At 37.8% G+C, this 16,839-nt stretch overlaps 1 protein-coding gene and 1 long non-coding RNA gene across 2 annotated transcripts in view; one reads left to right on the top strand and one right to left on the bottom strand.

Annotated features, from left to right (window-relative positions):
* LOC137629431 (polycystin-1-like protein 2) overlaps positions 1-16,839 on the top strand; it is a 137,846-nt gene that overhangs the window by 93,153 nt on the left and 27,854 nt on the right. The window contains exons 33-37 of the mRNA XM_068360679.1: positions 1,009-1,184; positions 1,631-1,868; positions 4,560-4,797; positions 13,190-13,295; positions 14,386-14,519. Coding sequence (XP_068216780.1) covers positions 1,009-1,184; positions 1,631-1,868; positions 4,560-4,797; positions 13,190-13,295; positions 14,386-14,519 — 892 coding nt within the window. The remainder of the gene's footprint in view (positions 1-1,008; positions 1,185-1,630; positions 1,869-4,559; positions 4,798-13,189; positions 13,296-14,385; positions 14,520-16,839) is intronic.
* The window catches only part of LOC137629436 (uncharacterized), a 41,820-nt gene continuing 39,366 nt past the window's right edge, over positions 14,386-16,839 (bottom strand). The window contains exon 3 of the long non-coding RNA XR_011041506.1: positions 14,386-14,509. This is a non-coding gene — a long non-coding RNA (uncharacterized lncRNA). The remainder of the gene's footprint in view (positions 14,510-16,839) is intronic.

A 16,839-nucleotide genomic window follows, 5' to 3' on the forward strand; every position in this document is an offset into this window, starting at 1 on the left:
GATGTTTTTAATTTTCCGTAATTATTTGAGGGCGATTCTAAAATGTGAAGGCTAAGTTTGCTTTTATTTGATAAGTGATTTTTGGCTACCTATCATGGAGATATGAAGTTTGCGTTTAGTTATTTTCATCACTTTGAAGTTTTCCTTTATTTTATTTCTATTGATTGCAAATGTAAAGTTTCATGTGAATTCTAAGATATTCATTAATAAAAAGTTTACAGGCCATTATCTGCTTACATTTTTTAATATATTTCTGCAGATTTTTCAATGACTTAGTGCTGGAAGCCCTTGTTTTTGTCTAAAGATAAAGTTTTTCATATATTTCTCATGAAAAAGGTTTCAGGTTTTCTCAATATGGATTTATTTCTGAGCTTTATCAAGAATGACTAGTTACCTGCTATTTGATTTAAATTACCTTAGCAGAGAGATTTTTTAGAGAAATTATTTTCTCTGTTGTAATACTATGTACTTTCAAATGTTCACAAAAACATAGTTTAAGATAGAGAAATTATGAATTTACTTACTGTGATTTAACTTTTCTATTTTTTTTTTACTTTTCCAGTGTACTTTAGGTGAACATGCTTAAATAATATACTTTTAAAATAAATCATTTTGATCTATTGTAATGCCTAGAGAAGAATTAACATCTTCAGCACATAATTCAGTAAATTCCTTTCTTATGTTGTTAACTCATCATATAAAGTGCGCATGAATTACATCTTTGGTCTGAAATAAATCTTAAAAGCCAATTTTTTAAAGAACTATTTTAGACTATTTTCTGTGAAAATTTAAAAATGTTCAAAGAAATAATACTATGAAATGAATTCAAGCATTAAGTTTTCTTAATAAATTATGCAACATAAAAGAAAGCATAAACACCATATTTAGTGTAAGATGTGCTTGTGTAATGCCATTCTTTTTCCACTTTTACACTATTGTATACATTACTGTCATACTTGTCATGTATTTCATAACAAAGTTAATTTTAACAATTTTCTTGTACAACAGATACCAAGTGAAACTCATAGGGGGGAAAGATGCTGTTATACAAAAATTGAACGAACTTGAAGCCAACCATTGGATCGATAGGAGAACAAGAGCTGTGTTTGTTGAATTCTCCATATATAATGCCCAGGTTAATCTCTTTGCTGCTATTAGGGTTTGCCTTGAACAAGGTCCAGAAGGTAAGAAAAAGATCCGTCAGAATTTGACTACTGTATTTAGCCGTTGCCATGTTTAACGATCATAGATTTAGGATTACAGACTACCAGTATTTACCATTTTTCATGTAATGTATACTGTATTTTGGACTCATTTTAATCAATTGTTGGTTTCAGGAATAACCTAATTACTGTATAGGATAATTTAGCATAAAAATTTTAATTTTAACCATAAAATCTTTAATGAGACTATAATATATGACAATTTAGGAAACATTGCATTTATCTAGACTGCGAAGGCTATGAATATAAAGCTATTAAATCTTGGGTGACAAATTTTGAGAATGTTATTTTTTCTAATGCCATAAAATTCTCTTAGTCAGGATCTTGCCAAGGATAATACCATTGATTAAAGGAGGAACTTATTTCATCACTTTGAGCATTCAGTAATGTGTATAAATTCCTTCTAGGTGCCCTTCACCCATATGTTAAAATCAACACAATGAAATTACTCCGATATCATGAAGGTTTTGGTCTCTTTGTGATGATCTGTGAAGGACTATTTATAGCATTCATTGTATACTACACATATCGGGAACTTAAAGATATGTGCAGAGATAAAAGAAAATACTGGAAAGATTCTTGGAATTACCTGGAAATCATTGTCATTGTTCTCGGATGGTCTGCCATTGTTTTCTATGGAATAAGGTATGTATGGTTTCTATCCAGTACTGTATCTTATCTATATATAAAAGGTAGTATCAACCCTTTTACCCCCAAAGGACGTACTGGTATGTTTCACAAAAGCCATCCCTTTACCCCCATGGACGTACTGGTACGTCCTTGCAAAAAAAAGCTATGAAAATTTTTTTTTCATATCTTTGATAATTGTTTTAGAAAATTCAGGCATTTTCCAAGAGAATGAGACCAACCTGACCTCTCTATGACAAAATTTAAGGCTGTTAGAGCAATTTAAAAAATATATACTGCAAAATGTGCTGGGAAAAAATAACCCCTGGGGGTTAAGGGTTGGAAATTTCCAAATAGCCTGGGGGTAAAAGGGTTAACAGCATAGAAATAGATAATTTTTTTTAACTCTTTGGAGACCAATGTATGTCCCTGTCATATTCATACTAATTTTTTTTCAAATATTCATCAAATAAAAAATTGTCTTACCATGAAATATGACTATGAAAGAATTAGAGGCTTAGTTAACTTAACCCTTTTACCCCCAAAGGACGTACTGGTATGTTTCACAAAAGTCATCCCTTTACCCCCATGGACGTACCGGTACGTCCTTGCAAAAAAAATGCTATAACATTTTTTTTTTTTTCATATTTTTGATATTTTTTTTAGAAAATTCAGGCATTTTCCAAGAGAATGAGACCAACCTGACCTCTCTATGACAAAAATTAATGCTGTTAGAGCAATTTAAAAAAAAATATATACTGCAAAATATGCTGGGAAAAAAATAACCCCTTGGGGGTTAAGGGTTGGAAATTTCCAAATAGCCTGGGGGTAAAAGGGTTAACATGAATGGTCATGATTAATGATAGGAAAACCTTAATTTTTTAGTGATTATTTCCTCATAGAATTTTTTTTTATTTTACAATTTCCTTTCATGATTTATGTAAGATTTTCTGGGTCAAATTGAAAATATAAGTAAAAATCCTCCAAGCTTTAATAAATAATATAAATTTTACAAACTATAAATTCATACTACTGTAGTTACAATTTTATAAATTTTAGATGAATTTGTATTTAATAAGTTACATTTGTTCCTACATGAATACAAACCCTTACCCTTTAAAAGAATTATGATTTCAGTAAAATTTCCAGCCTTGGTCTCAGTGAAGCGAGGAGGCAAGATACTGTACATGGTTCTTATAACATTAGTTATTGTGAGGGGTAGAGAAAGGTCTCTTTTACCTTCATTATGGAGTTTATTGCTAAAACCCAGAACACTACCGTGTATGATCCAAGGTTTGAGACCTTCTCCCTTAAGGATGTGACCAATAATCCAAAGGATTTGCTTCTTTGCCCTGTGAGGGTATTGAAACTCTAATTGAAAAGAACCCGAGCATTCAGACCACGACTTCAAAACCTGTTTGTGAGTTCTAACAGGTTCAATAAGAAAATCTTCGAAATACACCATCTTATGGCTTCAAGAAATCTCCAAAACACACCATCTTGCGGCTTCAAGAAACTATAAAGAGAGTGTATCCACTATCACCTGGGAATCCCCAGGCACCTCCACAGGCACATGCTCATAAAGTCAGCGGGGTTGGTGCAATACTAGTCCTTTGACATGTTTTCCCAAAGACCTGTGGCAGCAGCTCAACAGGTGGTTTAGCGTACCTAGCTCCCTCAGAGAACAAGAAGCATCTCGTCTAAGATAGATGTTGCAACTACTTTTGGTAGGGGTGAGAATGTCTAGCACTTTTTATTTTTCTTTACTCCTCCCTTGGGTACTATGGTCGCTCCATTACACTGGAATGGACTCTGATGCAGTTAAGCTGATATACCAAGCTTGAGGGTACACTCGGGCACAATTATATCTTATATCTTATTTCTCTTTTTCTTTTTTTTTTTAGTTTCTATAGTTTATAAATTGATATTTATTTTAATATTGTTGCTCTTCTTAAAATATTTTATTTTCCCTTGTTCCCTTTCCTCACAGAGCTATTTTCCCTGTTGGAGCCCCTGGGTTTATAACATCCTGCTTTTCCAACTAGGGTTATAGCTTAGCAAGTATTAATAATAACAACGCCATTCTATTATGTAGATAGAAGTACTGTATGTTCCCACATTCTCCTTGCTAGGGTGAGGATGGATAGAAATGTAAGTGCATTGCTTTTAATAGCCCTATATTTCAGACAGTTTGTCCTTTAAGGGTAAGTTCATCTGTGACTGCTTGAGCAAAACAAAATCCTAGCCTGTCACCTGAGTATATTTTCTCTGGTTGATAGGAAGCAAAGTATTTAACATCCTGAGATTTTAAAAGATAAAGTCTCCTATTAAAGGACAAGGGTTTCAATCTGGTTAGGAACAAATCACAAGTTTTTTAAAGTAATATTTATTTTCCCAAGCATACAAACCAGAGTCCTTGAAATTAAATGTACTTGTTTTAAATGTTAACAGTTGAGTTTCCAGCTTTGCTGAAATAAATTTTTCTATTAAAGGACTCCGGTTTCTATAGTTAAAAATAAAATACAAATTACAATAAAAAGCTTATATCTATTACAATACATTCACATCTGTTGAGTGATACTGATTATTTCTGCAGTAATGGATTATCTATTCCCTACTTTTGAAGATGCAATTTTATTAAATATGTTATATTCAAAAGATGCCAAATAGTAAACTGTGTTAAATCTGATAACTTTCAACTATTTTCAGAACTGCACTTGGGGTATACCTCATGAATAAATTCAAGACAAATAAAACTGGTTACATCAAGCTAGATTATGCAGCACATATTGATGAGGTCTTCTTGTACATTATTAGCTTCCTTGTGTTCTTTGCTACTCTGAAGTTCATCAAATTACTGCGATTCAACAAGCGGATAGGAATGCTTTCCTCCACGTTAAAGCAGTGCGCTGCTGATCTATCAGGATTTATGCTCGCCTTTCTCTTGGTAAGTTAATTTTATTAAGACAAATATTCAATTACAGTACTGTATTAACAAACTGAAATTTACAATCAATAGCGAAAACTCAATTTGGTCTAAAATAATTTCTATTCATAACCAATAACGAGTAGTCATCCTCTCATTGTAATTCTATTATTTAGGTTCAGTTCAACAAAACCAATGATTATTACAGTTCTAACTACATACAATAACCTTTTTTCAATATTTAACTTAGCCGGTGATTATATAGCTGCAACTCTGTTGCCCGACAGACAACTCTACGGTAAAAACTCGCCAGCGATCGCTACACAGGTTGCGGGTGTGCCCAACAGCGCCATCTGTCGTCCAGATACCCAGTACTCAATGTAAACAAAGACTCAATTTTCTCTCTGTCGAGCTATCGACAAGACGTACTTACTCGCTGTTGCTAAACTGGAGTTTTTTCACAACTAATTGGTGAAGTACTTTATTCTAGTTTTGAGCTTTTGCTATGCAGGTGTTTTATCTTCATCTTAAACCTTGAACTCGTTTTGGATATATTTAATTATGGTGACAAAGAGAGTATGGACTTTCTTTCACTTTTAAATGGCCGACCCTTCCCTTAGACGGAAGTGTGTTTAGGCTTTTAGTAATTATCTTATCACGTTATAGATTTTCCTCTATATATTTTATATCTCTCCGCCTTTATTAGGCCTCTTCGATTAACTTTCCATTTATTATAAACATATAAAAATAATTTTAATGTTTTGTTTATATAGACCTTTCCTGAGAGTAGGCGGTCCTAACTTGGAAACCGAAGTTAATCAACGTTGAGCCCTTTATATCGTAATTAGCTTTTAAAGAGCTAAGGATTTAAAACTTTTTATATGTAATATTTTATGAAAGAATTTCTTTGATAGTCTTCGTACTGTTTTCAAAGATGAACTAACGTTTAGTTTATTTATGCTACGCAGTTGTTGACGTTCAAGACGTTCAACATGCGCTCTATCGTTACGATAGAGAGAGAGTGTATCACGGTTTCACTTTGCAGTAAGAGTAAATCGATTCTGACGTTTTGTTCATTCTTTCTTAGCTTAAATGTTTTAAATTCTATTTTAAAGGAAGTTTTTATTTGAAAAACCTTTCAGTTTTTTCCTTTAGTCAAATAACATGTTTTTTTGACGAAATATAATTGGGCTCTTCTCTTAGGTGCGAAATCAAGAGAGAAAGAGAGAGAGAGATAGAGACGGAGGGAGAGAGAGGAGAGAAAACGTCCGTTCAAGCGGGTAACGTTGTTCTCGAGTTACTCTCGTCCCTAGTCGCTGTACGGGGAGGAAGGATAAAACGTTTTTAGTTTTTTATTCTCGTCCCCAGGCTATGTGCGGTGAGAGATTGAAAACGTAGTTATATGAACTAGTGTTTAGTCTCTTTCCCAGCCACTGATTTTTTTATCTTAAAATATGTTTTCTGTTTTTTGCTGGTATTAATGAGCTTGCATTATACGACTGATTTCGCAATTACTACCTTTTAATGAAGGGTAGAATTGCGTGTTTCAGGTAGAAATCAGTAAAAGTTTCGATTTCAGTGAAATAAGTGCAAAACAGAAAATCGAAGTGATAAAGTGATATGCGCAAAGTGTTACAGTGTTGCGTCCGAGGGTTCGTCTGTTCGTGCCTGTCGTTCACCTAGTCCGGGACCTCTTGCATGCTCCCAAGCCCAGGGGAGAAGTAATGTCAAACGACTTATGGGTTCGAGAGGCCTTGATCAACGAACAGACGTTTTCCCTCTATGGTATCGGGTGTATCTTACCAAGATCTCCCCTACCATAAGACGAGAGAGACGTTGTTTCTCCTCGTCATCCGAAGGCTTTTCGCATAAGAAACCTGTCACAAGGTTTCGAAGCCCTTAAGCGAAAGTCAGTCCTTTCAGGACAGGTCCAGCGTCCTGGTTACAACCATTAGGACAGCTCTGACCCTATGCAGTCATCGGATAACTGCTCGCCGCCTAACAAAAGGTCACGTCAGTCAGGTTGTTTAGAACCACACTCGATGCGGTCTCGTGTGGTTTTTCAGCCGCATTTGGACGTTAGGCCACTTGCTGATGCTCCTGTTGACGTTCAAGACGTTCACTAACAATCGGAGTTGACTTGTTTTGACGCTGTGTGTCAACCTCCGCATTCTAGAGTTGTTTTGACTGCTCAGTCTAGGCAGTCAAAGCAGTCTCGAGTGGACGCTGTGCGTCCTCACGCTCCTGTTGTGGTTGACAGTTCAGTTGTTGACAGTTCACAGACTGTCAAGCAGTTACATGACGTTGCGTTCTGGTCCGCTACTAATGCACCAGTGAGTGTGGACTCTGCTTGTAAAGCATTGCCACCACGGTAGGTCTCTCCCTTGCGTGAGACTCAGCTTTTATCGGACAAGGTTCCTGTAGATGAGGAAGTTGCTGTTCCCCCTCCTACTGATATTCCCTTGAGGACTCTGTCAGATGGAGAGGAGCCTAAAGCTGCTTAGCCTCCTATGGACTTTAATTAAATCATGATGATTTTTTTAAGGATCTTTTTCCGGTTCTTCTTGTTAACTGCTGCTCCTCGTTCGCCTAAACGTCAGAGCTTACACTAGGCCTAGCTACTTCGAAGCCGTTGTTTTTAAGCTAGTGCTCTCTCGCTCTCCTAGAGAGCTTTACGTTGGCTAGGCGACTGGTTTTTCACCAGGAGGAGTTTGGGGGATACAGTCTTTGCTTTCCCTTCTTTTAAACTGGTTTATAGAGCGAGAGTCTGATATGACACGAGAGAAGTTCTTGACTTGGGAGTTCATGCCTCTGCCCAGATAGACTTCTCAATTCTCGTAGACTCTCCCTGGCGCCTGGCCAGGAGACGCTCCAAGTTGTTTACAGGTCAACTTCACAGCTGTTTTCGAGCCTTTGAAGTTTTGCTGTACAATTATGTCATGCATAACAAGGCTTTCAGGGATGGTAAGCGGTACCGCCTCAGTCACTAATCCCGTCTGCTGCCACACCTGCTCCCGTAGACCCTAATGGGCTTTGCTGCAACCATGCAGTCCAAGCTTGCGTCCTTGATAGAGGACTTTAATGCGGAGAAGGTTGCTACCGAACCTTCTGGCCAACAACCTTCCAACCGGTCGGTTGTGCGCCCTGTTGACGCTGAGGTAACCTACTCGCGTCTGCCAGTTGAGGTGGCTCCTCCACCGATGCGACCCAGTGTGGGTTGCCAGCCGCACGTTGACGTTAAGCGACGCTCGGAGGTGGTTGTTGACGTTCAGGACGTTCAACAACCAGCAGAGGTGACTTGTTTTGACGCAGTGCGTCAACCTCAGCAACCCGGTAGGGTGTTGACTGCACAACCCAGACGGTCTAGACAGTCTCAGGTTGACGCTGTGCTTCCTCGCGCACCCATGGTTGTTGACAGTTCACAGACTGTGCAGCAGTTCTATGATGTTGCGTCCGGCTCCGTCACGCATCCACCAGTGCGACCAGACTCAGCGAGCCAGACGTTGCCCACTCCGTTGCCGTTTCCTCATCAGTTTTCGGATGAGGAACCCTCTGATGAGGACGTTGCTGAACAACAAGACGATCAGCCCCCAGAATAGATCAAGCCCTGCTATCCATCCAGAAGATGCTGAAGAAGGAACGCTGCTCAGTCAGGCTGTGGATAAGTCTGGTAGGGACGCTGTCATCCGTGGAACAATTTGTGTCACTAGGAAGACTACACCTCCGTCCTCTTCAATACCATCTAGCTTTTCACTGGAAAAAGGACAAGACGCTAGAAGCGGTCTCGATCCCGGTTTCCGAAAAGATAAAGTCTTGTCTGACTTGGTGGAAGGACAATATCAACCTCAGAGAGGGTCTTCCCCTGGCTGTTCAGACTCCCAACCACGTTCTCTTCTCGGACGCATCGGACGTGGGCTGGGGCGCGACACTAGACGGTCGGGAATGCTCAGGACTGTGGAACTCGAGTCAGAGGAGCATGCATATCAACTGCAAGGAGCTGTTGGCAGTACATCTGGCCTTGAAAAGCTTCAAGTCTCTCCTTCGAGGCAAAGTGGTGGAAGTTAACTCGGACATCACCACGGCCTTGGCGTACATCTCCAAACAAGGAGGTACCCACTCACTGACGTTGTACGAGATCGCAAGGGACCTGCTCTTCTGGTCAAAAGGTCAAGACATCTCCCTAGTAACGAGGTTCATCCAAGGCGAATTGAACGTCATAGCAGATTGTCTCAGTCGGAAAGGGCAAGTAATTCCAACCGAATGGACCCTCCTCAAGGATGTGTGCAAGAGACTTTGGGCCACTTGGGGTAAAACCATCCATAGATCTCTTTGCAACCTCGCTGACCAAGAGGCTTCCAATCTATTGCTCTCCAGTCCCGGACCCAGCAGCAATACATATAGATGCTTTCCTCCTAGATTGGTCACATCTGGATCTCTACGCATTCCCACCGTTCAAGATTGTCAACAAGGTACTGCAGAAGTTCGCCTCTCACGAAGGGACAAGGTTGACGTTAGTTGCTTCCCTCTGGCCCGCGAGAGAATGGTTCACCGAGATACTTCGATGGTTAGTAGACGTTCCCAGTAGTCTTCCTCTAAGGGTAGACCTTCTACGTCAGCCACACGTAAAGAAGGTACTCCAAAGCCTCCACGCTTTTCGTCTGACTGCCTTCAGACTATCGAAAGACTCTCGAGAGCTAGAGGCTTTTCGAAGGAAGCAGCCAGTGCGATTGCTAGAGCAAGGAGAGCTTCTTCCATTAGAGCCTACCAATAGAAGTGGGAAGTCTTCCGAGACTGGTGCAAGTCAGTTTCTGTATCCTCGACCAGGACCTCTGTAGCTCAAATAGCTGTTTTTCTCTTATACCTGAGAAAAGGACGATCCCTTTCAGCTCCCACTATCAAGGGCTACAGAAGCATGTTGGCATCGGTCTTCCGGCATAGAGGCTTAGATCTTTCCAAACATAAAGATCTGCAAGACCTCCTTAAGTCTTTTGAGACCACCAAGGAGCGTCGTTTGGCTACCCCTGGATGGAATTTAGACGTGGTACTAAGATTCTTCATGTCAGACAGGTTGGAGCCGTTACAATCAGCCTCCCTGAAAGATCTCACTCTTAAGACTCTTTTCCTGGTATGCTTAGCCTCGGCTAAAAGAGTCAGTGAGATTCATGCCTTCAGCAAGAACATAGGATTTTCGTCAGAAAAAGCCACTTGTTCGCTACAACTTGGTTTTCTAGCCAAATGAGCTGCCTTCTCGGCCTTGGCCTAAATCTTTCGATATCCCCAGCTTATCGGAGATCGTAGGCAATGAACTAGAAAGAGTCTTATGCCCTGTTAGAGCTCTTTAAGTTCTATTTAAAGCGTACTAAACATTTACAAGGCCAATCTGAAGCTTTATGGTGTTCAGTTAAGAAACCATCCTTGCCTTTGTCAAAGAATGCTTGGTCAGACTTTATCAGATTGTTAATACGAGAAGCTCATTCACATCTGAGTGAGGAAGACCGAACTTTGCTTAAGGTGAAGACGCACGAAGTTAGAGCTGTAACAACTTCCGTGGCCTTTAAGCAAAATATATCTCTGCAAAGTATAATGGACGCAACCTATTGGAGAAGCAAGTCAGTGTTCGCGTCATTTTACTTGAAAGATGTCCAGTCTCTTTACAAGAACTGCTACACACTGGGACCATTCGTAGCAGCGAGTGCAGTAGTGGGTGAGGGCTCAACCACTACAATTCCCTAATTCCATACCCTTTTAATCTTTCTCTTGAAATGTTTTTATTGTTGTTTTTTGGGTTGTCCGGAAGGCTAAGAAGCCTTTCGCATCCTGGTTGATTTGGCGGGTGGTCAAAGTCATTTCTTGAGAGCGCCTAGATTAGGGGTTTTGATGAGGTCCTGTTGTATGGGTTGCAACCCTTGATACTTCAGATCCTAGGGGTCGATCAGCATCCTAAGAGGATCGCGAGGCTCCGTAAGGAAGACGTACTTAAAAGGCAGAGTAATTGTTCAAGTCGACTTCCTTACCAGGTACCTATTTATTTTGTTTTTGTTATTTTGATAACTTCTAAAATGAAATAAAAACTCTTAGCTCATAAAAGTGTAAACATATATTGCTGGTCTCTACCCACCCCCCTGGGTGTGAATCAGCTATATAAACACCGGCTAAGTTAAATATTGAAAAATGTTATTTTGATAATAAAATAAATTTTTGAATATACTTACCCGGTGATTATAAATTAAAGGACCCTCCCTTCCTCCCCAATAGAGACGCAGTGGGACGAGGAGAAAATTGAGTCTTTGTTTACATTGAGTACTGGGTATCTGGACGACAGATGGCGCTGTTGGGCACACCCGCAACCTGTGTAGCGATCGCTGGCGAGTTTTTACCGTAGAGTTGTCTGTCGGGCAACAGAGTTGCAGCTATATAATCACCGGGTAAGTATATTCAAAAATTTATTTTATTATCAAAATAACATTTTTGTATTGTCATGAGAAATTGGAGTAAAGGGATGTGGGCTACATAAAACGTTAGCATAACTTCGTAATTTACAGATTCAACCTTATTCAACAAACACCAAGTAAAACCCATGGAAGCAACAATAAAATACAGTAAACCTAGTTTATATACAGCTCAATAGGCAAAATGTTACTTGAAATACACCAATAAAATGATATACTGTAGTTCTCTTTAGTAACATAAATACAATATCTTGAAAGTAGTGTCCTATATGGCTCTTATTAAAGGAAATACAAGTTTCTTTTGCAGAGCACAATCTTAGCTGCTGAAATGTACCTTTTTATTTATGGTATCCCTCTGAGAATAATATAGCTGAACTAAGTTTCACTTTAATAGGATCTTCCTCCACCTTACTTATCACAGCAAAGTCAATTAAAGAGCCCAAGATTTTTATGAAGAATTCTCATGCAGAAGAATTTGCCTAAAAAACTAATATTCAAACCAATTCAGAGGCCGGAAATAAATCGGTTACAAATAATTCAGTATCATCCCTTACTGATTCTATAAAGGGGTTTATTGTTAGTCTTACATAAAAGAAATTTAACAGGCAATCCAGATTTAAATTTTATTTTGTATTACCTCGCTTGTTTAGATATAACTATTTTAGGAGGGGGCTTCCAAAGCTGTAGTTTTGTAGAGAGAAATTTTCTTAATGGGCCTTGTTTTGGATGTAGACGAGATTGATAAAGTAATTCCCAAAGTCGATCCTAAGACTCAATCTGATGCTATGAGGTATTTCTAAGAACCCTATTCCCCCTCCCTTTATGCCAATGCTTCCGACCTCGCCGGACTTTTTGCCAACAGGTGAGGGTTTGAAAGAGAAAGAGCCGTGCAAGTTCTTTTTCCTCCTCAGGCACCTCTCCCTTGTCTTTGACTTTTCACTCAGAATCTGACACATCTTCGAAGATGAAGAAGAGTTAGAGGTTGAAGAACTCCAGGAAGGCCAGTCATAATTGCAAGGAAATGTCTCCTTACGACACCAATATTCTTTTCGAGGCCACAGCCATGACCCAGTGTTTTGTCTCCGGTGCACATGGCTTGGATTTCCCAGGCTATCCCTTTATCCAGGCAGCACAAGTTTATGTCCAGATACACTTTTTGTTCCCCAGTTGGCTTGAGGAATTAAGGCCCCCTTTATCAGCATTTCTACTTGGACGATGGATGCCTGCCTCAAGTTTTACAAATCATTAGTTCAAGTACTGTACTTGGTTTTGGGTTTATATAGATTTTTTTTTAAATAATTAGAGTAAATGTATTTAACGAGAGTTGTTACCCATTATCTAGACCGTTGAGTTTAGCATCAGATATATTTTGTACTTGGTTAGAACTATTTCCTATCACTTTCATTTATTGGTATCCCACCTTCATCAGAATGTGAGAGTCAGCAATTTGAACATCACGGAAGGTTCATAGAATTAAAGGGAATTTTAATAAGATTGCTTCATTTCTATACTCTCCTCATGTTCACATACATGCCCACCCTCCTCCCCATTGACTGGTGGTGTCATGGTGTCAAGAGGATACAAAATAGTTTCAATTTCTAGATTAAAAAGACAGAGAGACTAGCGCAAGATATTGCCTCACTTTACAAGAGGCATGAATTGATTGGAAGGAAAGAAATTAGGAAAATTTCTTCCTATCAAGGGTAAATTTCAATAAATCTGAGCTTCTAAAGAGAAGCAATAATGACATCAGGTGAGTATAGAAATAACCCATATTATTACAATAGTAAAGTTCTGTTTTTATTAAAATTCCATTTTAGTGAATAAATAATTTAAGAATTATTCCTAGATAAGTAAGATCATCATAATTTGCATTCAGGTCAATTCTTCTGTAGTTAGAAAAAACTTTGATATCAGACAAAAAATTCTATAGTATTTTAACTTGATTTTTAACACATTTTCAGTCTTTTCTGTCTGCTGCTCAGCTGTTCTACCTTCTACATTACTCAAGTACCCTGAATTTTAGTACATTCATGTCTTCTTTAGAATCAACTTTCAGTGCCATGCTTGGTAAGTGAATTCTTTTTATTAAACAGTATAAAGCATTATACTTCCATGCATACACACAGCCCTGTCACAAAATTCAATTGACTGTACAATCAGAAATGAATGAGATTGCATTTGGTAGTCCCACAAAAATTACCTCGTGTCAAATACCAGACATCGAGTGATGTATGCGAATATAATCTGTGGACTATATCAAGACTATAATTTTCCAACTAAATTGAAAAAGAAATTATCATAATTACTGTATATTCAGTATAATTTACATATGAATTACAGTATCTCAGTGTGCATTCATTAAACATGGAAAAAGTTAGTTTTAGGCCCTTGCACAAGTGCTCTAAGAAACTGTTAGAACAAATTGCATGCCTGTACTTCAAACTTCATCTTTTTAGATTTAGGTTACATAATCAATGTTCTGTGTGTTATTAGAAGTTTTAAAGACAGTTGCATAGCAGCTTTACTAATATAATTTTCTATTCAAAACACAAATAAAATAAGTAGCAAACAAATTTCATAAGTTTCTTGATTCTAAGTAAATTTTAAGTTTAAGATAGTATTATTCTAGTAAGTTCTATTATAAGTGCATGGTATACCTTTAGATTTTCAGAGATGATATTCAACTTCTAGCTCTTGTGACACAAGCGCAAGTATTATTTCTATGAGGTTCACCCTTTACCTGGCTTCCTCCTCAAATCTTGCTTGTTTTGTCATCTATCATGAAAAAATTAAATTTCCCATTATCCCTCTATCCAATAGCCTCATGCCCATACTACAGCACTGTATACTATTAATGATTAGATGACATTGTATGACAATTATATTCTATTCTTTCACATTTTTCAGGTTTTATATAACTAAATACAGAAACTAATAATCTTCATTTTTTTTGGCATTACTGTATAAAATATTTTTCAAACATATCATTTTGATTTTCCCATCTTTATTTATATTAAATAAGAGTATAACAACTTAGCATGACAAGTTATATTACTTAATAGTTAATCATTGATGTATTTTAAGTGCAATTATCTTCTGAATGATTTTAATGTTTGTAAAGTGTTTTTGGAGACAAAGATATTTTCTTCTATTTCAGGTAAAATCGAATATGATGAAATAGCTCAGTCCTCACCTGGATTGGGACCGATAACTTTCTTCATGTTTGCTTTCTTCACTGGAATCATCATGGTTAACTTACTTCTTACCCTTGTTCTTCGCAGCTTTTATGATGTAAGAAAGATCATTAATTTCATAAATAATTCTGAGAAAGTAATGTAGCCTTTAAGATTTTATGGTCAGTTGTAACTTTTAAACTTATTTCTTTGCACTGAGCCATGACGTTTTATATTATTAAACAAATAAATGTGTTCATAGGGACAAAGTGAAGGGGATGAAAGGGAGAGAGATGCATGTTCTCGGCTGTTGATTGATTCATGAGAGTCGAAAGAAAAAATCCTAGTATGCACTTGTTAATAATATTAAGTTTTCCAGGGAGGGGATAGAAAAGGGGCATGATGAATGTAATGGTACAACACTTTATTACATGCCAGTTTACATAAATCAACCATTCAGTCCAGTTATTCAAAAATAGATGAATATCATAGTAGTTGGTAGTAACTAGCACCACAGACTTACGAGTGATAATACATTTTCATTTTGGTTACTTTTTCATGGCTGATTGATAGGCTCTATGCTCCTTTCCTTGTGGTAATTTCCAGTTGGAAAATTTTGCTTTTCTAGACCAATAATTAATGTATTAAAGACTAATTATTTCTATGAACCTCCCCTGATGTTCTTATTGCTTCTTCTCCAGAAGCCAATTTCAATCAACACTTACCCGTAAAATGTTTTTAATTTCTTCCATTTTCTTTTGCTTCAACCAATACACTACATGCCTCTAACAAAGAAATAGAGACCTCTGGCAGTAAGTGGTAGGAAGCCCAGGTTGCAGCATTCAGAATTACACTCAGATTGTTTACTTACTGCACTTAACATGTCTTCCCCTTGTTTTATTAGAAATTATTGCCTGGAATAGGCATAGGAGATGATGATGTTGGGATGTGCAGAGAAATTATTTCTTGCGGGAATCATGATCCACATTCCCTTTGTACAGTGTCGGGGGCAATACTGTTGATTTAAATAATTGTCGTAAAGTGTCTTTCAACCTCAGTACCTTTTATGGAAGTAATTTTAAATATTAAACTTAGCCGGTGAATATATAATAGCTGATGTCTCCGACGGCTCGACAGATTCCAAAAACTCGCGAGCGATCGCCGTGAAGGTTGCGGGTGTGACCACCAGCGCCGACTATCGGCCAGATACCGCATATACTTGTCAATTTCTCCAGTTCTTCTCTGTCGGTCTTGTCGACAAGTTGGTTCCGCTCGCTTTATGACCTCGAGTTTTCGACCGAATTGGTGAAGTACTTGGTTTTGGTTTTATTGCTTTCGCCGTGTTGGATTATTCAATTCTATCTTCAAAAGAAATGCTTTTGAAAGGAGAGGAAAAGTTTTTTGCCCTTGCTTTTTTAATCTCGCTCTGGTTTTTCCATAGAGAAAAGATGGCCGACCCTTCCCTCAGTGTACGGAAGTGTGTTAAAGGCTTTTAGTAATTATTTTATCACTTTATAAATTATTGTTGATATTTATAGATTTACCTCTATATATTTTATATCTCACCCGCCTTTATTAGGCCTCTTCGATTAGCTTTCCATTTATACTAAACATCAAAATAAATTTTATGTTTTTGTTTATATGCGGCCTTTACCTATTCTATGTAGGCGGTCCTAACTTGGAAAACGAAGTTAAACAACGTTGAGCCCATTCAACTTTTATTTTTGTTTAGATTAAAACAGTTGCTCTGTAAGAGTGATGAGATGAATATTTTTAGAAATATTTTAAGAAATTTATTCTTTGAATAGTCTTCGTGCTGTTTTTCAAAGATGAACTAACGTTTGGTTTATTTATGCTACGCAGTTTGCGGTCTATCGTTACGATAGAGAAAGAGAGAATCACGGTTTCACTTTGCAGAAAGAGTAAATCGATTTTGACGTTTTGTTCATTCTTCTTTCAAACTGAAGTTTTTTAGATACTAATTTAAAGGAACATGTTAAATTTCAATTTCTGAGTCCTTTCACTTTTTTCCTTTAGTCAAATAACCTGTTATTGACGAAGGGTGAGTGGGCCATTCTCTTGTGAGTGACGAGAGAGAGAGAGAGAGAGAGAGAGAGAGAGAGAGAGAGAGAGAGAGAGAGAGAGAGAGAGAGAGAGAGAGAAGAGAGAAAGAGAGAACGATCCGATCTTTGTTCTCGTCCCAAGTCTCTGTACAAGGAGTTTGGGAGCGAGTAACGTTGTTCTCGCTTCAGTTTTTTACTCTCGTCCCAAGTGTACGGGGAGAGAGGATAAAACGTTTTAGTTTTTATTCTCGTCCCAAGGCACTGTACGGTGAGAGATTGAAAACGTAGTCCTTAGTGAACTAGTGTTTAGTCTCATTCACAGTTACTGATCTTTTTAACTACAGTATATATATTTCCGTTTTATTCGATATATAT

Source organism: Palaemon carinicauda, chromosome 2 (assembly GCF_036898095.1).
Source record: "Palaemon carinicauda isolate YSFRI2023 chromosome 2, ASM3689809v2, whole genome shotgun sequence".
NCBI lineage: Eukaryota > Metazoa > Arthropoda > Malacostraca > Decapoda > Palaemonidae > Palaemon > Palaemon carinicauda.